At 62.1% G+C, this 23,269-nt stretch overlaps 1 protein-coding gene across 2 annotated transcripts in view; it reads left to right on the top strand.

Moving 5' to 3' along the window:
• The window catches only part of PXDN (peroxidasin), a 55,112-nt gene extending 35,461 nt beyond the window's left edge, over positions 1 to 19,651 (top strand). For both annotated transcript variants that reach the window (XM_036335447.1, XM_036335448.1), the window contains 14 exons: positions 2,964 to 3,236; positions 4,349 to 4,465; positions 5,494 to 5,652; positions 6,690 to 6,802; positions 7,549 to 7,705; positions 8,911 to 9,019; positions 9,570 to 9,727; positions 11,981 to 13,484; positions 14,137 to 14,271; positions 15,105 to 15,313; positions 16,215 to 16,329; positions 16,506 to 16,638; positions 17,301 to 17,414; positions 17,768 to 19,651. In XM_036335447.1, the coding sequence (XP_036191340.1) occupies positions 2,964 to 3,236; positions 4,349 to 4,465; positions 5,494 to 5,652; positions 6,690 to 6,802; positions 7,549 to 7,705; positions 8,911 to 9,019; positions 9,570 to 9,727; positions 11,981 to 13,484; positions 14,137 to 14,271; positions 15,105 to 15,313; positions 16,215 to 16,329; positions 16,506 to 16,638; positions 17,301 to 17,414; positions 17,768 to 17,887 (3,416 nt within the window). In that variant the 3' untranslated portion in view covers positions 17,888 to 19,651. The remainder of the gene's footprint in view (positions 1 to 2,963; positions 3,237 to 4,348; positions 4,466 to 5,493; positions 5,653 to 6,689; positions 6,803 to 7,548; positions 7,706 to 8,910; positions 9,020 to 9,569; positions 9,728 to 11,980; positions 13,485 to 14,136; positions 14,272 to 15,104; positions 15,314 to 16,214; positions 16,330 to 16,505; positions 16,639 to 17,300; positions 17,415 to 17,767) is intronic.
• Positions 19,652 to 23,269: the final 3,618 nt, after the last annotated feature.

Below are 23,269 nucleotides of genomic sequence, written 5' to 3' on the forward strand. Positions count from 1 at the left end.
CAGCCTCCTGCCTCTGGCCGAGGCCCCTGCCAGGGGCGCAGTCCCAGGGGAGTCATGACCTTTGCCCTGGCCCACATGGTCCCTAGTCCAGGATGGACACTCAGTGGACAGCCGAGCCGGCGGTGCTGCGGGGCAGCGACCAGAGGGCGCTGGAGAGCTGTCCCCCCACCTCTGACCCTCCCAGTCCCCCTGGTCCTGAGGGGCAGCTGCCCTCTACTCCCGTTTGGCAAGGGGGGTCTCCGTAGTGTTAAGAGTTTGGTTATTGAAAAAGAAGCCAAAATCTGGGTTTTTCTGTAAAATTCCCAGGTGGAAAGTGTTGGCACCGATTTACAAAGACGGTCTTATCAGTGAGGCACAGCTGTGGCCTCAGTCGGTCCGAGTGCCCAGGTCGCAGCCCTGCTCTCCTCGTCATGTTTAACCTGAGAACTTGGGTGGGAGGAGGACTGGCCTGGGAGGACGGTCCAGCCGCCACCTGCTGAGAGGGCACAGCTGCTGGGTGCCCCGTGCCCCCCCCCCCCCGCCAGGCCGGCTGCGTCCGTAACTGCCTCCGGGCGCTGGCCGCCACCTGGGCTCCCCCCTAAACCACCCTAGGGGGTCCCTGGTGAGTGTATTTCCGGCCGCTGTCTGCGGCCTTGCCAGTGTCCCTGAGTGTTTCTTTGTTTAGATTCTCAGCTCTTTAAAACGGGTCTGGTGTTTGCCACATCCCAGCGGAGGGTCTCCTTTCTTGTGAATGAAAGTTCCTGGTATCGGATTTCAGCTCAAAGGGAGGCCCTGCCTCGATCAAAGCCCTTGTCAAACCACTCCCACAAGTGACAAGTCGTAGGGCGCCCAGCGGGCACCTGCTATGGGAACCTCTGGGGCTCCGGGCCCAGGGGAGCGGGGGCTGCAAGTGTGAGGAACAGGGGAACCCCCAGAACAGTGAACAGGGGGAGGCAGCGCTGCAGGAACGTGTCACAGAGCAAAGGAGAGTAAAAACGTCAGCAAGGGGCTGGGTTAGGCAGCCGGCCGCCGAGACAGGCGTGTTTCACCACCTGTGACAGCGGTTCTCAACCTTGGCTGCACGTTAGAATCACCTGGGAATCTTTTTAAAATCCTGATTTCTGGCCTCATCCTCCGGAAATTCTGTTTCTTTGTTACTCATGTTGTGGCCTCACCCCATCACAAAGAAACAGCATTTCCGGAGGACGAGGCCCAGGAATCAGGATTTTAAAAAGATTCCCAGGTGATTCTAGCGTGCAGCCAAGATTGAGAACCACTGGTCTATGAGGTTGTGTCTTCCCCGGGAACAGTAGCCTTATTTGGGGTGCGACTCTGAGCCTGTCAGTCAGGTTCCCTAAAATACTCCTGGAGGGCCTCCCGGGACCCGGGGCGAGGCCCCGGCAGAGGGAATCGGCGTGAGGCAGCCCGTCCACCTGGACCGGGGCCGGCGAGCTGTCCTACGGGCGGGATGGGGCCAGCTGCCTATTTTCCTTAAAATCTGGGAACTACATTTTTACAGGATTGGAAAACCTAAGAGTTGTTAGGATCCGTGGTATTTCAGGATCCATAGTAATTATGTGAATTTCAGATTTCAGTGACCGTACTTATGTTTTACTGGAACATCACCACACTGATTCTTTCACGAGTTGTCTGGCCGCTCTCTGCTGCGGGGCAGAGCTGAGCTGAGATAGCAAAGCCCGCAGAGCCCAGAACACATGCTCCCTGGTCCTTCGCAGACATGGTCCCAGGCTGTGCTGACAGTTCAAATGTTTTTATTGATTTCAGAGAGGAAGCGGGAGAGGGAGAGAGAGATCAGTGATGAGAGAGAATCACCCATTGGCTGCCTCCTGCACGCCCCCCCCCCCCACCCCCCACTGGGGATCGAGCTTGAAACCTGGGCGTGTGCCCTGACTGGTTCACAGGTTGATGCTCAACCACTGAGCCACACCGTCCGGGCTCTGTGACAGTTTATAGGAGTAATTGCAGCCTGACTCCTAAGCCTCCGGGAGTCGCTGAGGCTGGAACGCATCCATTTAACCGGCCCCTTTCGGGAACGTGTAGGGTTTGCCCCCCAAGTCTTTTGCTATCACAGGCCCCTGCCCTTTATCCAAACCGCTGGGCCAGGTGCGGGTTAAATTCAGAACTTTGGGAACTTCTTTCAGAAGGGCCACTCGGCTCCTCCGTAAACATCCCACCTCCGGTGTGAGTAGTCAGCGGAGAAGTGCGGGCGCCGAGTGGCCGCGACCTTTGTAAACAAGTGATGAGGTCATTGGGTCCGGGATCCTGGACGAGGGTGTCGGTCGGAAGAAATAACACAGCGATTGAATGAGACCTTTATTACGTGACGTTTTTTAAAAATATTTTTCTGTTGCTTTCAGAGAGGGAGGGGGAGGGGGAGAGAGAGAGAGAAACATCAATGATGAGAGAGAATCGTTGGCTGGCTGCCTCCTGCACGCCCCACACTGGGGATCGAGCCCGCAACCCAGGCCTGTGCCCTGACGGGGAATCGAACCCGGGACCCTCCAGTCCCCAGGCTGACGCTCTAGCCACGGAGCCAAATCGGCGAGGGCTGTCTCAGTGTAGTTTTAACTTGTGAAACTTACTATTGTAGATGTTCTAACTGGACTTTGAAAACAGTGTTTTACCGATAGGAACCATAGGGAGGCTTAGCCAGAGCGACAGAATGGATTCAGGAAAAGCCAAAACCAGGTTCTCCTGCCTCGTCCTATTGGAGAAGAACTCGCGGCCCCCCCCCCCCCCCACTCATGGGGCCCACTCCTCACGAGACCCAAGGCAGGGGCCGCTTTTATTTTCTGTGCATTTCTTTAAAAAACAACAAAGACGGGAAAATAGGCGATTAAGTCGTGTTTGTTTGACAGCAGCTTAGAGGTCAGTAGACAGAATGAGTCGCACGAACACAGAAAAACAAGCAAACAACAGATGCCGAACTCGAGGGATTAATTCATTGTGTTTCGTTGTGACAGCTCGACCCACTTTTGTAATCCAGCCGCAGAACACGGAGGTGCTGGTCGGGGAGAGCGTCACGCTGGAGTGCAGCGCCACGGGCCACCCGCTGCCCAGGATCGCCTGGACCCGCGGGGACCGCTCGCCCCTGCCCACCGACCCCCGCGTGAGCATCACGCCCTCGGGCGGCCTCTTCATCCAGAACGTGGCGCAGGAGGACAGCGGGGAGTACGCCTGCTTCGCGTCCAACAGCCTGGACAGCATCCACGCCACGGCCTTCATCATCGTCCAGGGTGAGAGTCCCGGGGACCCCCCGCCCCCGCAGCCCTGCCCGTGGGCCCCGGTGCGCCCTCCGCCTGATGCCCGGCAGGAGGGGCCCGTCCCCGGGACCACCTTCGTGTTCGCCTTCGCACTTACGCCTCCACCCGGCTGTGACTTGGAGGACGGGCTGTTTGGGGCTGTTTCCTGGCTGAGATCCCGGCTCCCGGAGCTCTGGCGAGTGCGCGCCGCGGGCGACCACGTGGGGTTTTGTGTGCATGTGTGTGCACGCGTGTGCACAGGCATATTCATCAGGAAGTCCTCGCACATTTTGGAATTTCCCAGGATTGATTCTCGGACACAGGAGGCCCGGGGCTTTAAGATGTGTGCTGTTCGTTTCCAAATTCCTTGACTCAATACTGAATTTATCAGTGTTCGTTGTTGTTCATCCTCACCCAAGGCTGTTTTTTTCCATTGATTTTAGAGAGAGAGGAAGGGAAGGGGAGGGGAAGAGACAGAGAGAGAAACATCGATGTGAGAGAGACATCAATGGTTGCCTGCCACACACACCCCCACGGGGCCGGGGAACCTGCCACCGTGGTACCTGCCCTTGACCAGGAATCGAACCTGTCACCTTTGCTGCACAAGCCGACGCTCTAACCACTGGGCCACTGGCCAGGGCTGAGTCTGTTCGTTTTTATGTAAATTGCAAAGTGGGGCGTTTGGTGGAGCCGTAGGACAAAATAGAAATGGGAATAAGAGAGAAACGAGTCCTTTCCCTGCTCCTCTCTCCGCCCACTTTCCCCGCCTCCACGGAAACCACCGTGAGGTTTGCTAACCTCCTGGCACCTTCTCTGGGCAGGTGCCTGTGGTCATTTGGTGTCGACGTCCTTCGTGTGGCTGATACTCTTATAAAAGTGGAATCACACGGGACACACTGGGGTTACGTTTTTTTCAATAATAACAGACCAGCTCCTGCCCCTGGGCTTCCCTCCTCTTCACCCCAAGTGTCTTCCTGGCCTGCTCAGGCCGGCCGGCAGCAGGCGTCCTGTCACTCAGGGCGGCCCCGCCCATGGGACGCCTCCCCGTCTGCCGCCTCCTTAGGGAAGCTGTCTTCTCACCGCGTGTCCCATCTCGCCCCCGGCAGCTCTCCCTCAGTTCACCGTGACCCCGCAGGACAGAGCTGTGATCGAGGGTCAGACCGTTGATTTCCAGTGCGAGGCCAAGGGATACCCACAGCCCGTCATCGCCTGGACGAAAGGAGGTAGGGCGCACCCCTGGTCCCAGCCGTCACCAGCTCCCCCCCTCGGAACACCGACTCCGAAGCCAGCTGTGTCTTCCTCTGGCCCCCAAGCCCCAGGCTTCTGAGCAGGGCTGAGCGGTGGGTGACCCCGACATGGCCCGGGGGTCTTGCCTTTAATACACACTAATTAGGGTTGAATGAAATGTAATTCAGGGAAGATGAGCTGGAAGACCACAGTGGAATGAATATATATTTTTAAAGTTTTGCTCTCGGTTTAGTCCCCGAGTTCTGCCACTTCCCGTCCTGTACTGAGTGTTGGTTGCGTGGATTCTCTGGGTGGGGCCCAGCCCTCGGTCTCCCGCTGGCCCAGGGGCGACAGCAGCCACGTGCCTTGAGGAGGCAGGGCTTTCCTCAGGGCTGACGGCAGCTGCCTGGGGAGGTGGGGAGGGGAGGGCTGAGCCGGTGCTGCTGCACCTTCAGGGCCTGTCCTGGACTCCAGGGGGGTGACCTGGAGAACCAGCTGGTGACCTCCATCCATCCCTTCGTCCAGAGGGGCCCTTCCCAGGGGTTCCCGGGGCCTCCCTGCTCTCGGCAGGCGAGGCTCAGCCCCAGGTGAGGTGTGAGGACCTTGCTGGGGGTCCAGCCCCTGCCCAGGTCTGTCCTGGCACATGCAGCACGGGACTAGCCTCTTCCCGGGACCCAGGATGGTGTGCACGCCGCCCAAGTCCCCTGCTGTCCTGGCTCCTGCCCGCGTAGCTCTCGTCTCTGGCTCCACCCTCCGGGAACCCTCATGGGAGCAGGGAGCGCGTTCTGTTTGCCCCGGACCTGGCTGCACGGAGCCGGTGCCTCCACGCCCCCCAGGCGGGTTGGGGTGTCTGGGGGGAAGGATCGATTGCTGACCGAGGGCCGGACGATGACCCCGGGCCCTAATCGGGCCAAGACACGTCTGCGATCCTTTGATTTTCTCTAAGTCCTGCTCCGCCTGTAGCTAATGTGTGTCCCTCGCACCCCTCACTGTGTCCGTGACTGACTGGCGCCTCGCCCTGCAGGGAGCCAGCTGTCTGTGGACCGGCGGCACCTGGTGCTGTCGTCGGGGACGCTCCGCATCTCGGCCGTCGCCCTCCATGACCAGGGCCAGTACGAGTGCCAGGCCGTCAATATCATCGGCTCCCAGAGGGTCGTGGCCCAGCTGACCGTGCAGCCCCGAGGTAGGCGGGGACCCTACCCGTGGGCGAGGCCGCGAGGCAGTGACCCTACCCGTGGGCGAGGCCGCGAGGCGGGGACCCTACCCGTGGGCGAGGCCGCGAGGCGGGGACCCTACCCATGGGCGAGGCTGCGAGGCGGGGACCCTACCCGTGGGCGAGGCCGCGAGGCGGGGACCTTACCCGTGGGCGAGGCCGCAAGCGGATGGCAGGAGGCCAGGCTCCTGCACCGGCGCCCACGTCACTCCTGACCCACAGCCACCTCTACCTGATTTGCACAGCTGACCCTTGACCCTGGGTTCCCAAGGGGACTGTCACACGCGCCTCGTTAAGTCTTGCCCTGCAGCCTGCGGTAACGGGTATTTTCCACGGTGCTGGTACTGCTCTCTGATGGGCGACTGTCACAGGGATGGGCCCTTTCCCTGGCTGATGGTGTCACTCTGAAGCAGGCTCGATGGAGCAGCCTTTCCTGGTTATTGCAGCGGCGCTGGGTCTGGTGGCCCCGACCGTGTCCTGGAGTCACGGTTCTGTTTCCCGTTTGCACCCCCCTAGAGCATGCCAGGGCCCCCGTGTTCTCTGTACTCAGAAGGACCTGGTCGCCTGTTGTCTCTAGAAAGGCTCAGGGCAGACGGAGCAGGTGCAGAGCCCAGCCTGCAGGTGCAGACGTGGGGCCCGGCCTTCTCCGAGGCTGGGCTGGCTCTGGGTTTTGGGGTTTGCCCCGCTCAGTCCTGACCGGCCAGGACTCTGGGCGGCCCGTTGGGTTAATTGGGTGAGGACTCCGGAAAGGCCGCCAGGCCCTCACAGCCTCACCCGCGGTGCCTTCCCGCTCATCGGGGCTGGGGTGCAGGGCCTTGGACAGACGGGAGCTCCGTCAGCCTCCCAGTCTGCTTGTGGGTGGGGACATCTCGGTCCCTCCAGCCCCTCCTCTCTGTGCAGACACCCCAGGAGGAGACGGGTGGCCGGCCGAGTGCTCAGTGCCCTGGGCCTGCGCTGACGGAGGGAGGGCGGGGGTTCGAGGTGTCAGCTGTGCGCCTTCCTTCCAGTCACCCCGGTGTTCAGCAGCGTCCCCAGCGACCAGACGGCGGAGGTGGGCTCCAACGTGCAGCTGCCATGCAGCTCTCAGGGCGAGCCCGAGCCCACCATCACCTGGAACAAGGTACCGCGGCGGGCAGGTGCGCGGGGCGGGTGCGGGGACGGCGGGGTAACCCCCACAGCAGGGGAAACCTCCAGATCGTGGGCCCAGGGGGAAGATGTGCTGCTGTCCTCAGTAATAAAACCAAAGGAGGCGACAGCCTGGGGCCGCCCCTTCTCACAGCCTCGCGGCACAAGAGCAGAAAACCTTCCTGTTCGACCCTTGGCCCCGCAGTCAGCAGGGAAGGTTCTTTGGGTTTCATTTCCTCTTGTTTTTATGAAGCCCCGTAGAAAACGCAGCAGAGTTTAAACATACAATCAAGTGCTTAAAGGGCGGGGTGTCTGGGGGATGGGAGGGCCAGAGGCCACTGGGTGCCCGTCCTCCTCGCTTCCTCTCGGCTGGGCTGTCGCTGTCCCAGGAAGCAGTGCCCAGGCCCTGCTCCCTCCCAGGTGCCCGAGTTCACGCTCCTCACTGCCTCTGTCGCACGGGGGCAGCTTTAGGCCCCCCCACCCCCACCCCGTCCTGGAAGATCCCAGGATTGTGGCTGCCGTCCGGATCTTCTCTGGACCTAGGCAGGCACCTCGGACAGTTCACCCCATGGAAGCCGTACTGGGTGGATCAGGTTAACCTCCTCTCCCCATGACGGGTGAACCTGCCCTCGGGCTCCTGACGTGTCCCCCTGTGAGGCCTGACGATGGCCCCTCACCACCCACAGTGGACAACACGGCTCCGCAGTCTCATTCCTGTGACGTCTCCCCCGTTTGCTCCAGGATGGGGTCCAGGTGACAGAAAGCGGCAAGTTTCACATCAGCCCTGAGGGGTTCCTGACCATCCACGACGTGGGGACTGCGGACGCCGGCCGCTACGAGTGTGTGGCGCGGAACACCATCGGGCAGGCCTCGGTCAGCATGGTGCTCAGCGTGAGCGGTAGGTGGCGTGGCCCGTCCTGGCTCCGGCGGCTGGCAGACACCCCACCGCGTGGGTCCAGGCCGCGGGAGGAAGGTGCCGGCTCCCAGCACAAGGCCGGGCCGTGGGGGTGTTAGAAGGTGGTGTGTCGCCCTGGCCGGTGTGGCTCCGTGGATAGAGCGTCAGCCTGCGGACTGGAGGGTCCCGGGTTCGAGTCCGCTCAAGGGCATCTACCTGGGTTGCGGGCACGTCCCCAGTAGGGAGTGTGCAGGAGGCGGCTGGTCGATGTTTCTCTCTCATCGATGTTTCTAACTCTATCCCTCTCCCTTCCTCTCTGTAAAAAATCAATAAAATATATTTTTTAATAAAAGAAGAAGAAGCAGAAGAAGGTGGCGTGTCCACACCCCCAGTTCGCAGAGGCCACCAGGGCGTCCTCGGGAGGTGCAGGGCCCGGCGGCTTGAGCCCCCCCCGCGTCCTCCTGCCCACGAGGCCGCTGTGTCTGACGCACTCGGCGGAGCCGCCCTGCCCTTGGTTTGGTGGTGGGTTTAGCGTCATCCAAACCCCTTCAGGTCCGACAGTACGTCATCATTTGGCCAAACTTCGGAGCTGTTGTTGCCACATTCTCACCCCCCAGAGCTCAGGAGACGGGGCTGCTCTCTGCTCCCAGGGCGTGAACGTCCGAGTGTCCAACACAAACCTCTTCGTCATCCCTGAAGCAGCGGCCCCGTCTCCCTGGGCTCCGGGGTTAAAGAATGCCTCCCCGGCCAGCCAGTGTGTGACATGACAGCTACAGGTTCCCTGTTCCTTTAGGCCAGGGGTGGGGAACGTTCTTCTGCCGAGGCCCACGGGGATATCTGTCACCTCACTCGCAGGCCACACAACATTGTCAGCTTAAAAACGAGCCCGCTGGAATGGGTCATGTGATTCGCTCAGCCCTAACGCCCCTCAGGGCCAGACCAAATGATTTCTCGGACCCCGTGCCGCCTGTGGGCCGGACACTCCCCACCCCTGGCCTAGAGGGTGTGGCGTGACTTCAAAACTGAAAAGCCTGTAACTTCCGTTCTGTCTGAAAGCAGCTTCCAGTAGGGCTGGTGACGAAGTGAGTTGAGCTCCAGTGTGAGAAATAGAAAAGCCCTTGGAACCGTGTGCCTCTGTCTTGATGACGTAGCGTCTAGACGCCGAGTAACTCTTCTAGGGCCCTGGTAACCACGGCTCCGTGTTCTAGTGCCTGACGTCAGCCGAAACGGGGACCCGTTCGTGGCCACATCCATCGTGGAGGCGATCGCAACGGTCGACAGGGCCATAAACTCCACGCGGACACACCTGTTTGACAGGTAGGGCGCGATCTGGCCCGCCTCCCCGACCTGGCCGGCGCGGGGGGGGGGCTCGGGCCATTCTGGTCCAGGGTGGACCAGTTGCCTCATCGGGAGAAAACCTTTCGCTTGAAAACCATCCACAAGGTTGGCATCCACTCCCCGGGGGTTAAGACAACAGGCACGTCCTTTCCAAGTAGAGCCTGGAACATGATTCACAAGCCAAACATTTCTTTAAAATGGCAACACGGGCCCTTGGCTTGTTGCTGAACGATTTGGCAAAAACAACGTATTTCACAAGCCGTTAGGGGACGTGTCCTGTTGCCAATTCCGAGGTGTTTTTTCTGTGTCTGCACTGAAGTCGAATGTTGCTGTTTTCCTCTTGGAACTAATGAACTGTTCGGTTTGGTTTCTCTTGGTTTTGTTTTTCTCTTGCCTTCCACCTGGGAGCAGGCAGGTACGGTCCCCCTAGAGCAGTAGCTGCGGCAGCAGCGAGCGCAGTTCTGTTGTTGGGTGCCGGTGATTTCTGTCTCTGACTGTCCCCTCTTCCCTCCTGCCCCGACCGCACCAGCCGCCCACGCTCCCCTAACGACCTGCTCGCCCTGTTCCGCTACCCGAGGGACCCCTACACCGTGGAGCAGGCGCGCGCCGGCGAGATATTCGAGCGGACGCTGCAGTTGATCCAGGAGCACGTGCAGGGCGGCCTCATGGTCGACCTCAACGGAACCAGTCAGTACCCAGGCTCCTCCCGGCATCTTCCTGGGGAGCAGGTGTCGCACCCCCACCTCGGTGCCTTCTGAGGGGCGTTTCTGTGAAGGGCGCAGTCGGGTGACAGCGAGGGTCCTGTAGGCCCCACCTCGGGTAACAAGGACCCTCTGGGATATGAGCTGGGCGGTCCCTGCCCACTGGCTGTGACCCAAGGTCCCCGGGCACAGGAGGTTTGAGGGAGGACTTTGCAGGACAGCTGCTGTGTAGGTGGCGCTGTGTCTGTGCCACTGTCGGGAAGGGTGTGTGTGGAGCTCCCGCCGCTGTCCTGGGTGATGATGGGTGGCCTGGGTGACTGCCACCCTGGCACTGTGCCCCTGGCACATGGCATTGCCCATCAGTGACAGGAGCCTGTGCCAGGCAGGAGTGCCAGTGGTGCTGTTGGATGGTGGTGACCCGGGTGTTACTGTGCAACAGCGTCGCTCTCACCGGCAGCTCTGCGTTCAGGCTGTGCGTTCAGGGTTGTGCTGCTGGGGATAGCCCCGGAAGCAGCTGACCTGAGGACGCGGTGCCAGGTGATTCGAGATCCTCTGCTCCCAGCTTTCCGGTGGTTTCTACCTTGTCTTTGGGGAGCGTCTTTGCCATCAGGACACAGCGTTATTCGGGACTGAACGCTATTCCTCAGGACAAGTGCGCGCGGTGAGGGAAGGCGTCTGGGACCAGTCTGAGCCCAGTGTCCTGGCGGCCGGCTGTGTGCAGATGCCTCCTGCTTCTCTGTCCTGGGCCCCGGCCCCTCAGGGTCCCTAGGCGACCGCCAGCCTCCGCTCCCAGCACCCGGAGAAGCATCAGAACCCAGCCATTCTGCCCAGAGTCTGTCGGGGCCAGGGCTGGGCAGGGGTGTCTGGAACGATCCCGGAGGGAGGTGGCCGTTGGGGACCAGGTGCCCTGGTGAGAGGGTGCGTCTCGCTGTGAAGGCAGAGGTGACTCACTCAGCCTGGCTGCAGTGGACGCTCACACAGGTGTCCACCTGAGACGTTTACCTGCAGGCCTGCCTGTGTCCTGGTCCTGTGGCCCTGGGAGTGGTACCTTGTGGGGAACAGATTGATTTTCCCCAATAGCAGCACCTTCCAGGCACGGCCCCGCCCCGAAGCGGTCACTTGTCCACCCCTTAGTCTTGGATACTAGCTTTTCTCAGTCAGCAGTTCCACCCATACCCAGTGGTCTGCATTCTGAGGTCGCTTTTATATATTTCTGAAGTGAGCTAGCCGGAAGGGCGTGGCTGAAATGGCAGTTTGCAGCCTCCTTTCGCAGACGTGCTACCTGCGTCTGCAGACAGGTCTGCGTTTTATCGGTGAACGTCCAGACGCTCTGGTCCAAGTTCACGGGCTGCTGTGTCTGCGTCCACCCGGTGCTGGCTGGTGCCCGCCCTCGGCTTGACTGAGGGTCCCTGCAGTGGGGCCGGCCTGGGAGGCAGCCCAGGAGCTACTGCTGACCCCGCGGCCACCGCGCAGTCAGAGGGGCTGCACAGGGAGGCACCTTGGGCCCTGGTGACCTGGGTGGAAGCCGGTGTTCGGTGTTCAGGGCTGAGAATGGAGAGATTTCAGGGGGACTGTGAGTGAGGCAGGCGTGGCAGTGTCCCTGCTGATCTCGGGAAGCACGCCGCCCACCAAGCCTTCCATCCGGGTGAGCGTGGCCCTGGGCGGCTGGATCCCAGTGTCACATCCCCGGCCTGTGGGGTTTCCTCCCGCCGGTTCCTCACCACATCCATGTGAGGGTTTCGAACACGGCCCTTCAACGAGGAGTCTGTGTCTGTCAAGTGTATGAGACTGGGCCTGGGTCCGAGAGATGCTTGAAAGAGGATGCGCTGGTGACGGAGATCTGGCGGTGCCAGCCAGTGTGGGGGAGCGCAGGTGCCGCTGTGAGCGCGCTCGAGATGGGAGCTGTTCTGCTGGCCTTCGCATGCGCCCCTGCGTGCCTGAGCGCGCCCGCCCCACCTGTGTGCTTGAGCGCGCCCCGCCCCCCCTGGTGCCTAAGCGCGCCCCCCTGTGTGTCTGCCCCTGTGTGCCTAAGCGTGCGCCCCTGTGTGCACGCACCTCTGGGCATGAGCTGGCGGGCGTAGCTGTTCCTCGGCCTGGAGCATGCCGGGTGGTGGAGGTGGGAAACCCTCAGGGAGAGTGGTTCCCGCGGCCTGCCCCCTCCCCGCCTCCCCGGAAGCACTGAGGACCCGGAGTCCGTCCGCGGACGTCAGGCACACACGCTGTCCCGTCCTCCCCGCAGGCTACCACTACAACGACCTGGTGTCCCCACAGTACCTGAGCCTCATCGCCAACCTGTCGGGCTGCACGGCGCACCGACGCGTGAACAACTGCTCCGACATGTGCTTCCACCAGAAGTACCGCACGCACGACGGCACCTGCAACAACCTGCAGCACCCGATGTGGGGCGCCTCGCTGACGGCCTTCGAGCGCCTGCTCAAGTCCGTGTACGAGAACGGCTTCAACACGCCACGTGGTGTGACGCCGGGGCGGCTCTACCACGGGCACGCGCTCCCCATGCCGCGCCTGGTGTCCACCACGCTCATCGGCACGGAGGCCATCACGCCGGACGCGCAGTTCACGCACATGCTCATGCAGTGGGGCCAGTTCCTGGACCACGACCTGGACTCCACGGTGGTGGCGCTGAGCCAGGCGCGCTTCTCGGACGGGCAGCACTGCAGCTCCGCCTGCAGCAACGACCCGCCCTGCTTCTCGCTCGCCATCCCGCCCAACGACCCGCGCGTGCGCAACGGCGCGCGCTGCATGTTCTTCGTGCGCTCCAGCCCCGTGTGCGGCAGCGGCATGACCTCGCTGCTCATGAACTCCGTGTACCCGCGCGAGCAGATCAACCAGCTCACCTCCTACATCGACGCCTCCAACGTCTACGGGAGCTCGGAGCACGAGGCGCGCGCCGTGCGCGACCTGGCCAGCCAGCGCGGGCTGCTGCGCCAGGGCATCGTGCAGCGCTCGGGGAAGCCGCTGCTGCCCTTCGCCGCGGGGCCGCCCACCGAGTGCATGCGGGACGAGAGCGAGAGCCCCATCCCCTGCTTCCTGGCCGGCGACCACCGCGCCAACGAGCAGCTGGGCCTCACCAGCATGCACACGCTCTGGTTCCGCGAGCACAACCGCGTGGCCGCCGAGCTGCTGGCGCTGAACCCGCACTGGGACGGCGACACGCTGTACCACGAGGCCCGCAAGATCGTGGGCGCGCAGATGCAGCACATCACCTACCAGCACTGGCTGCCCAAGGTGCTGGGCGAGGTGGGCATGAAGATGCTCGGCGAGTACCGCGGCTACGACCCCGGCGTCAACGCGGGCATCTTCAACGCCTTCGCCACGGCCGCCTTCCGCTTCGGCCACACGCTCATTAACCCGCTGCTCTACCGGCTGGACGAGGCCTTCCAGCCCATCGCGCAGGGCCACGTGCCGCTGCACAAGGCCTTCTTCTCGCCCTTCCGCATCGTCAACGAGGGCGGCATCGACCCGCTGCTGCGCGGCCTGTTCGGGGTGGCGGGGAAGATGCGGGTGCCCTCGCAGCTGCTGAACACGGAGCTCACGGAGCGCCTCTTCTCCATGGCCCACACGGTGGCGCTGGACCTGGCGGCCATCAACATCCAGCGCGGCCGCGACCACGGCATCCCGCCCTACCACGACTTCCGCGTCTACTGCAACCTGTCGGCCGCGCACACCTTCGAGGACCTCAAGAACGAGATCCAGGACCCCGAGGTCCGCGAGAAGCTGCGCCGGTGAGTGCGCGCGCCGGGGGCCGGGGGCCGGGGCCGCTTTTTTATTTTTATTTATTTACTTCTTTTTACTTTTTCCACCTTTTTTTGCTTGTTAATCCTCACACGAGGATATTTTTCTACCGGTTTTTTTTTTTTGGTTTTTTTTTTTTTTTTTTTTTTTTTTTTTAGAGAGAGAGTGGAAAGGAGAGGGAGAGGCAGAAACATCCATGTGAGAGAGAGACATGGACCGGCTGCCTCCTGCACGCCCCCCACTGGGGATCCAGCCTGCAACCGGGCCTGTGCCCTGACCAGGAATCGAACCCCGTGACCTCCTGGGTCATAGGCCGTTGCTCACCACTGAGCCACGCTGGCCGGACTATTATTGTCTTATTTTCCATACAAACGGGGTAAACCTCCTCCTGCCCCATCCTCCATATAAACGAGGAGGCGGGGTTAGGTGCAGCATGAGGAAGCGCTTTAAAGCAGTGGTTCTCAGCCTTCCTAATACCGCAGCCCACAGGTCGAGAACCGCTGCTTTAGAGGCGGACGTTGACGTGTGTAAGGGACGGCCTGAGTAACGTGCGATCATGACGGGCAGGGGCTGTCCTGGGCTGTTGGCTGTGCTTTCCCAGACAAGCCGTTGGGCGCATTTACGGCCTCCCTTGTCGTCCAGGTTGTACGGGTCCCCCCTCAACATCGACCTGTTCCCGGCCCTCATGGTGGAGGACCTGGTGCCCGGCAGCCGCCTGGGGCCCACGCTCATGTGCCTGCTCAGCACGCAGTTCCAGCGCCTGCGGGACGGGGACAGGTGAGCGCGAGGCGAGGGGGGGCTGGGCGTCGGGCACCTTCGGGGACTCGGGCAAGAGGAACCGTGGGCAGTGGCCCTGTGTCCATGCCACGTGCTGGGAGTGAAGGTGGCGTCGCGCCTGGTGCTATTTGTGTGGGTTTTTAATAGACTTCTTTTTTACTGATCTCAGAGAGGAAGGGAGAGGGGGAGAGAAACATCAGTGATGAGAGAGAATCATGGGTCGGCTGCCCCCTGCACACCCCCTACTGGGGAATGAGCCTGCAATCTGGGCCTGTGCCCTGACTGGGAATCGAACCCGGGACCTCTTGGTCCACAGGACGACACTCAGCCCCCTGAGCCGTGCCAGCCGGGCTGTGCTGTTTACTGGTGACCACGCTGGCCGCCGGCCCCTGGCACAGGCAGCAGGGTGAGCCCTGCCCGGCTCAGCCGCCTTCCCTCCCGTGGCTGGTGTGCGGTTTCTGTCCCTCGAAGCACAGTCTGCCGGTGAAACCGCGCCGGGTGCTGAGCCGCTGGAGCTCGGGCGGGATCGCGAGGTGCTGCGTGGTCGCTCGGCCAGTGAGCTCGGCAGGTGGCAGGCGGTCCCTCCTGTCGCCGAGCCGTCCGGCTGGGGCCACGGGCCGTGCGCCGGGCTGAAGGGGCCGGTGCCGCCTCTGGGTCTTTGCTCGGTTGTTTTGCTTTGTTTCGAGCGGGAAGTGCGAGCCGTGTGTTGTCCACCGTCAAGTGGCCCCGGTTAAACCAGGGGCGTCTGCCTCGTTGGGGACGGGGTAGAGGCTGCTGAGTTCGGTCGCTGTGGTTTGAGTCCAGGTTCCCCATCTCGTTCTCCCGGGACACAGGCTGTGGTACGAGAACCCCGGGGTGTTCTCGCCGGCCCAGCTGACGCAGATCAAGCAGACGTCGCTGGCCAGGATCCTGTGCGACAACTCCGACAACATCACGCGTGTGCAGAGGGACGTGTTCCGGGTGGCGGAGTACCCCCACGGCTACAGCAGCTGCGACGACATCCCCAGGGTGGACCTGCGGGTCTGGCAGGACTGCTGTGAAGGTACCTCCCAGCCCTCACGCCCGGCGTGGTGGGCGCCGCGCTCTCTGCCCGTGACGAGACGGCACGCCAGCTGGCGAACGGCGGTGCCAGCAGGGGGTGACGGAGAGCGGGCGCGGCTGAGCCCTCGCTGGCTTAGGCGTGTCTGTGCCGAGGCATCCGTGGAGGATTTTCAATGACGGGCCGTGTTTAGCATGACGGCTCGTGCGACAGCCTCTCTGTGCCTCCTTCAGGTTCATCAGTCGTTAGGTTTTACCTCGTGTTCCGTGTGTTGCTCTTCTTGTGTGTGTACACGTGTCTGCGTGCTGTGTTTATTTTAATTATATTTTCATTGATTTCAGAGAGGAAGGGAGAGAGAAAGAGAGAGAGAAACATCAGTGATGAGAACGAATCCTGATCGGCTGCCCCCCTGCACACCCCACACTGGGGATGGAGCCCGCACCCGGGTTCATAGGTCGGTGCTAACCCCTGAGCCACACCAGCCGGGCTGTGCGTGTGTTTTATGTAAATACTACGTTCCTCGGTGACTGAGGAAGCTGTAGGCGTCGTGCTGCTCCTCGATCATTCACTCAAGTTTTTAGGCCCAAACCCGGGAGATTCTGCGCGGACAGAGCCTTGTTTGCCGCCCAGGGCCACAGGCTCCCTTCCTGCCGTCTGTCACCACTCGCGGCAGCGTCCTGGTCTGACCCCCGGTCGATCTTTCCGTGGCGCCTCCCTCCGCGGGCCTCTCTCCGACCAGACGCGGCCCTGCCCGGGCCTGAGGCTCTGTGGCGAGCAGGGCTGTCGCCAGGTCCCCACGGCCGTGAGGAGCGGGGTTCGTCCCAGGCTAGCGAGCGAGGGACCGGGACGCACTGACTTTGTCCCGAAGTCGGAGCTGCTCGCAGCTAACCCTCCCCCTCCCCAGACTGCAGGACCCGGGGCCAGTTCAGCGCCTTCTCCTACCATTTCCGAGGCCGGCGGTCCCTTGACTTCAGTTACCGGGAGGGCGAGCCCCCCACAGAAGCAGGGCGGACACTGAGGTACGGTGTCCCCGAGGGCCAGAGTGTCCACACCGCGGGCCGGCCCGGGCCCTGGGCGGGGACGTCCCACCAGCCGCCGGCTGGGTCTTGGGCCCCAGACAGCCCAGGTGCCCTGGGGCCTGTGGTGTGAGTGTGTGCGACGCCTCCTGTCTGCTTCCCCGTCTCCCCTCCTGCAGCGTCGGGAAGCCCAGCCAGCGCCCCAGGAACGCCACGGCCGCCTCCTCTGAGCACCCCCAGGCCCTGGGGCCCAGCGACTTCCGGGACTTGGTGCTGGAGATGCAGCAGACCATCACGGACCTCCGGACACAGGTGCCACCCCGCCGTCCCCCCTCTTAGCTCGCGTCTCCCACAGACTCATCTCTGACCCCAGTGTGAACTCTGCAATGCCCTTTACCTGGGGCCAGGGTCTCACTGCCTGCTGGCTCTTCTCCTGGCTTGTCCTGGGCTGGCCACACTGAGTCCCTCGGTTTCCCGCCGATCAGGACCCTCAGTGGGACCCAGGCTCCCGGGCAGGGTCTTGGGGTGACCCCAGTTACCCAGGCAGGGCCTCGGGGTGACCCCAGTTACCCAGGCAGGGCCTCGGGGGTCCCCGGCTCCCAGGGCAGGGCCTCCTTCCAGGGCCCACAGCTGCACCCGCCTGGCTGTAGGCCCCCCGTCCTCCTCTTCCACCTGTGCGACCGGAGTGCCTGAGGCCTGGCGACTTGGGTGCAAGGGGGCTTCAGCCTTCCCCTGAAGCTTCGTTCTTAGGAACCACTAACATTCAGGTGTGGGCACGCCCACCGGAGGCGAAGCGGGCAGGGCCATCCCGAGCTCTGGGAAAAGCCATCAGCTGTCAGGGGAGCTATTTGAGCCCCAGAACATCCTGCAGAGACGTGCCTGCGTCCCTGCCCGTCGCGAGGCGCTGTGTTCCGGGGCGGGCAGGGCGAGGGCCACACTCCCGTGGACTGACCGCGCACACGTTGGCTTTGCAGATAAAGAAACTTGAGTCTCGGCTCAGCACGGCCGAGTGCACCGACGTGGATGGCGAGCCCCACGCGGATGGCGCCCGGTGGAAGCGAGACGTGTGCACCGTCTGTGAATGCCGCGTGAGTACAGCTCTGTCTCGGGGACCCGGGGCCTGGACCACGGACTCGGCTGCAGAGTCCTGAGCCCCCAGTGGGCGGCCGGGTGGTCAGCGAGGCCCCGCTCACCGGTGGGGTCTCCTCCCTCTTCCCTGGGCAGCCAGGGGGGTGCACGCCTGCAGGGACAGTGGGCAGGCGCTGGGGCCCTTTGTGGCCGGGGTGGGGCTGCAGCTGGCCGGGCAGGAAGTTCTGGGAAGACCGCTGGGGGACAGGAAGAACTGAGCGGTCAGACCCGGGCACAGGCTGGAACACGGGGGGAAGCGGGCGTGATGCTCGGGGTCCCCGGAACTGACCGGTCTGGCGCCGTCTCCCTCCAGGACGGGCAGATCACCTGCTTCGTGGAAGCCTGTCAGCCCGCCGGCTGCCCCGCGCCCGTGAGGATCGATGGCGCCTGCTGCCCGGTCTGCCTGAGGGAACCCCCCGGAGTGCAGCCGTAGATCCTCGCGCTCCTCGCAGCTCCGCCAGCGTCCCCCCGGTCCCGTCCCGGCCGGGGCAGGGAGCGCGGGCTGGTGGGCGCCGAGGACGTGCACGGCTCACGGCCATACCCGGGCGTCTCGGACGCCGCACAGGGGCTCAGACTGGAGCGTCCACGGAGCCGGAGACCACGCCGTGGACACGCGGGTGGGAACAGACACGAGTCCTAACTTCATGTTAGATTCTCAGGTTTTATTTAATTTCTTTAATGAAAAAGTGGTGCTACTATTAAACCGCGCAGTTAAGTCATTTAGGCTCCCAGAGTGCTGTCCCCGTCCCACTGCTTCCTCTCGACGGAGAGCCGCTCCGCTTGCCCGGGACGGAGCCTGCGGACCCGCCGCCGGGAGGCACGCACGTTTCAAGAGAACGTCGGCGTTTGGCAGACGGAACAGTCCCTCGGGAGCCTGTCCAGGTGGCACAGGCGCCTGGCACGGAGCCCCGATCCCTTCCCTGGCCTCTGCCATGGTCCACGCACACCAGCAACTCCTCACGGCAGATCCCCGCTCCACACGCGCACCTGCGGCTTCTCCACTCCTGTCCCCGTGACTGAGGCTGCCGGCCGCTTAGAAACAGGCCTGTTTTCCCTAGAACCCTGCTGCCCGGTGGTGGGCCAGGTGTGAAACCCCCTTCGCGGTGGCCACGCCGGGCTCGCGCTCCCCAGGCTGCTCCCGGCCGCCGCACGGAGGGACCGGCCTCCTCCCTGACTCGGCTGTGGGTGCCTTAGAGACAGCGCCCGTACCTCACCGATTCCCAAGCGCCGGAGTGTGTGAAAGCCGACCCGGGGTCCAGTGTTCGACGCGGCAGAGAAATCGTTGCCACTGTGCAGGCCTTTAGGATCCAGTGAAAAGCACCTCGTACCTCAGGGCCGCACTCGCCTTGAGTGACCAAACCCTCCTGTTCTGGTCTGAGTGCAGAGATCTGTGTTCTGGGACGCATGTCCCTGAACACGCAGGTTCTGGCGCTGAGTGGGATCCAGAGAGGGACCCGCCCTTCCCACAGGGACACAGCACCCGCTGTGGGCGTCACGGTGCGGCGTGGGGGCGAGGCTCGCAGCGTCCCGCAGGCAGTGGGCAGTTTCAGAGCTGGTTCCGGTCCAGGGTGGGCCGTAGGCTGCCACGTCCCCGGGGGATGCGGATGGGGAGGGCTTGGCAGACATCCCCATGGGAGCGTAGTCAAAGCTGTAAACGCGGCCGGCTTGACCTCTCGGCCGCGGGTCGGGAGTGGCAGGGAACAGCTGGCGTTGTGGCTCAGGACACGGGCTTCCTTTGAAATATCAAGTCAGATGGAGTCAGGACCTGGGACCAGGGTCTGTAACGAGGAGGAGGAAGCTTGGTTTGGAAGGTGGGTGGTTCTGTAAGCTGCTCGGTGTCAGGCGGCGGCAGACCATCCGCGAGGGTGTTGGCGCCTCAGAGGGTTACCTATGGTTTCGTGGCAGAGGTGACAGGCACGTGAACCGGGGGAGGCCGGCCCACAGGGAAGTCGCAGCTGCAGGTGGCGTGTCTGCGGGTCGAGGTGGAGTCTCGGTGCGTGGGGAGCCGTGGACAGTGCGGACGCGCCGCGGGGGTCGCCGTGGTGGGAAGCGAAGTGTCCATGTGTATTTACTTTCCTAGCTGTTGCAGCAGCCAGATGCCTTGTCTGTGTTCCTTGTAACCAGTTCATTACCAAAGAAACGTTTGCACTATGTAACGATGCCTTTCAGTTCGAATAAACGGGCCGTGTTTTTCCAACGGAGGGTGCACATGTCTGCTTTCACGGGAAGCCATCCTCGCGGCTGCGCCCTGCGGGGTCGGAGCGTGATGCAGAGGCGGCGGTGTCCGGAGAGATTTTAAGCACATTTTCCAGGTATTTGACGTTTAGGGGGAAAATGTATTTTCTGACAGACTTTCAGGAAGTCACCTGATTTGCACAAACTGGGTTTTATGTGACATTTTCTTCTGGTTTTACCATTTCCCGACCTGCTGCAGCCTCGAGGTTCGAGGGTCGAGGAGGATGAGCCGGGACGGTCGCAGCCGCCAGAGGCTTGAGTCGGTCTAAGGTGTAGCCTGTGGTTACAGGGGAGGGGACGTGGTCCCGGGGCTCCGGCACCTGCAGGGGGAGAGCAGGTGGGGGTCGGACCTGACCTGGGCCTGGGGTGGCAGCTGCTGTCCCATGGCCCGTCTGTCCCCACTGGTTCCCGGCTCATTGGCCTCCCTCTCTCTTTGTTAAAAATATATTTTTATGGATTTCAGGGAGGAAGGGAGAGGGAAAGAGAGAGAGAGACACCAATGATGGGAGAGAATCATGGATCGGCTGCCTCCTGCACACCCCACACTGAGGATCGAGCCCAGAACCCAGGCCTGTGCTCTGACTGGGAATCCAACCGTGACCTGGTTCCTAGGTCAACCTCAACCTCTGAGCCACGCCAGCCGGGCAGACTCTGCAGAGGCCCGTCCTCCATGCGTCTGTGGCCACAGTCTGAGTTTCTTGCATCATCGTGACCAGCAGCCCCGAGTGGACCACGTCCTCCCTCCCAGGTGTTCAGCTGGGCCCCCCCTGTGACCTTGTCCAGTTGTCTCTGAGGAAGGAAGCCCCTCCCCTCCCCGCCCCCGGCCACCTCACGGCCTGACAGCTTCCCCGACTGACAGAGGCTCTGAGCGTCGGCCTAATGGTTGGGCTTTTCCGCGGGGGCCGCCTCATCGTCGTCGCACACGCTTTCCTTTTCCACATCTGAGCACAGATTAGTTTCCTGCGAAATGTCGTTTCCAAGGTGCATTTCCAACATGGAACGTATTTTTTAAAATACGATTTTATTGATTTCAGAGAGGAAGGGAGCGGGAGAGAGAGAAGCATCAATGCTGGGAGAGAATCACTGATCGCTGCCTCCTGCACGCCCCCTCACTGGGGATGGAGCCTGCAACCCGGGCCTGTGCCGTGACCGGGAATTGAATGGTGTATAGGTCGACGCTCAACCACTGAGCCACACCAGTCGGGCCAAAATCGGATCTATTTCATGGCTGCTAACCCTCCTTTAAAAGCCTGGATGTCCCAAATCTGGCTGGTGTGGCTCAGTGGATAGAGCACCCGCCTGCAGACCAAAGGGGCCCAGGTTTGATTCTGGTCAAGGGCACACCCTCGGTTGCAGGCTCTTCCCCAGCCCTGGTTGGGGCTCGTGCAGGAGGCAACCAATCGGTGTGTTTCTCTCACATCGATGTTTCTCTCTGTCCCTGTGTCTATCTCTCTCTAAAAATCAATGGCAAAATGTCCTCGGGTGAGGAGTAGCAATAATAATAAAATAGCTGCACGTCACATGCTTCTTAAATCATCTGCGTCCCCGTACACACAGTGGGTTTCTCGTTCTGTCCTCACTTGCAGCACAAACCAGGTCAGGGCCGTGGAGGCTGCAGACAGCTTAGCGCACAGCTGTCCGCGGAGTCGCCCGGAATCTCGAGTGTCTGCTTCGGAAATCTCTGCACCAACAATTAGCTGGGGGAACGGCCACCCCTTCTCATCACTGAGATTCGGAGCAGACACACAGGGAGGGAAGGGGATGCTACGCTCCCGCGTCCCTGGCCCATCTGAGTGCGGCCTGCGGTGTCCCCGCCCCTGGGAACCGGGGTCCACAGCTCCCACCCACTTCGTGGCATCTGGTCTGAGGCTGACAGACCAGCCTCCGTGGAGGCCGGTGGCTGCGAGCGTTTGTCAGTGTGTCACGCGCAGTTGCTGTGACTCGTCCATTAACTAGTTCACCGGCCGCCTCTGTGCGTGTCCTCCCGCCCTTCACAGCACGGCCGCCTCTGTGCGTGTCCTCGGCCGCCTCTGTGCGTGTCCTCGGCTGCCTCTGTGCGTGTCCTCGGCCGCCTCCATGTGCGTGTCCTCGGCCGCCTCTGTGCGTGTCCTCGGCCGCCTCCGTGTGCGTGTCCTCGGCCGCCTCCGTGTGCGTGTCCTCGGCCGCCTCCGTGTGCGTGTCCTCGGCCGCCTCTGTGCGTGTCCTCGGCCGCCTCCGTGTGCGTGTCCTCGGCCGCCTCTGTGTGCGTGTCCTTGGCCGCCTCCGTGTGCGTGTCCTCGGCCGCCTCTGTGCGTGTCCTCGGCCGCCTCCGTGTGCGTGTCCTCGGCCGCCTCCGTGTGCGTGTCCTCGGCCGCCTCTGTACGTGTCCTCGGCCTTCACAGCACGGCCTCTGTGTGGTGTCCTTGGCCGCCTCTGTGTGGTGTCCTCCGGCCTTCACAACACGGCCGGGGAGTCTCCTGACGCTGACCGGTGCCTCCTCCGGGCGGGCCCATGTCCCGGGAAATCGGACTTCCTGCCGTTATAAGTGTCCCCTTTGCTCCACAGGACGTTGGTGGCCCGCAGAGTCCGGGAACCGGAGAGGATGTCCGGTCCCATCACAGTCTTCTGGAACCTTCCACCAGGGCCGGTTGCCATGGGCACGTCTCTGTAGGAGGAGGAGGCCGTGCACCTGGGAGCCTGGAGTCTGGTGTTTCGTTGCTGTGGGAGCAGCTGGAGTTGAGGATCAGCCTGGCCCCCGGAGCTGCTCTGCGGGTTCCTCCCAGAGTCTCCCAGGCTCCTCTCCTCCAGCTGCGGGTGGAAAACCGACCAGCCAGGTGGGGACAGCCCGCGGGCAGCAGCCACGGCCGCACCTCCTTGTCCGCAGGAGATTAAACACCGCTGAGCACAGCGCCTGGGTCAGCTGGGGGCCAGGAGGCAAGAGCAGACGGCGAGGCTACCCCGGGTAGCACTGAGCCTGGGGCCCTGGTCCCTTCGCTGCAGCTGCTCCCGGGAGGCGGGTCCGCGCTCACCCCCCAGGAAAGGCTCCGGACCCACGGAAGAGTCGCAGATACCAAGCGAGGCCAGTGCCCGGCTCAGCCCACGTCCACACAGATGGTCACTGCCCCCGAGTCCTCAAGTCGGGTTAATTTTTAACGACTTTAATCCTCCCATTCACAAGCATGAAGTGTTTCTACATTTATTTTTTACTTCTTTATAATGTTTACTAGAGGCCAGTGCACGAAATTCATGCACGGGTAGCATCCCTAGGCCTATCGGGGCCTTCCAGCTGCTGGCCGGCCCCCTTCCTTTGTTCCGCACCGCCCCCTGGTGGTCAGTCACATCATAGCAAGCGGTCGAACTCCCAAGGGGACAATTTGCGTATCAGCCTTTTATTATATAGGGTGGTCTTTTCTAAAGGTTTTGCACATTTTTCTGACTTATTGTTATGCTGTTGTAAACACTTTTTTAAAAAAATTTACTCCCTAGTTGTGTGTTGTTTGTATATAGAAATGCAATTGAATTTTGGGTGTTGACTTTATATCCAAAAATCCTGATACATTCAGTTACTAATCCTAATAATAGCTCTACAAATGATTCTGTT

This window comes from Myotis myotis, unplaced genomic scaffold, assembly GCF_014108235.1.
Source record: "Myotis myotis isolate mMyoMyo1 unplaced genomic scaffold, mMyoMyo1.p scaffold_m19_p_14, whole genome shotgun sequence".
NCBI classification, from domain to species: Eukaryota; Metazoa; Chordata; class Mammalia; order Chiroptera; family Vespertilionidae; genus Myotis; species Myotis myotis.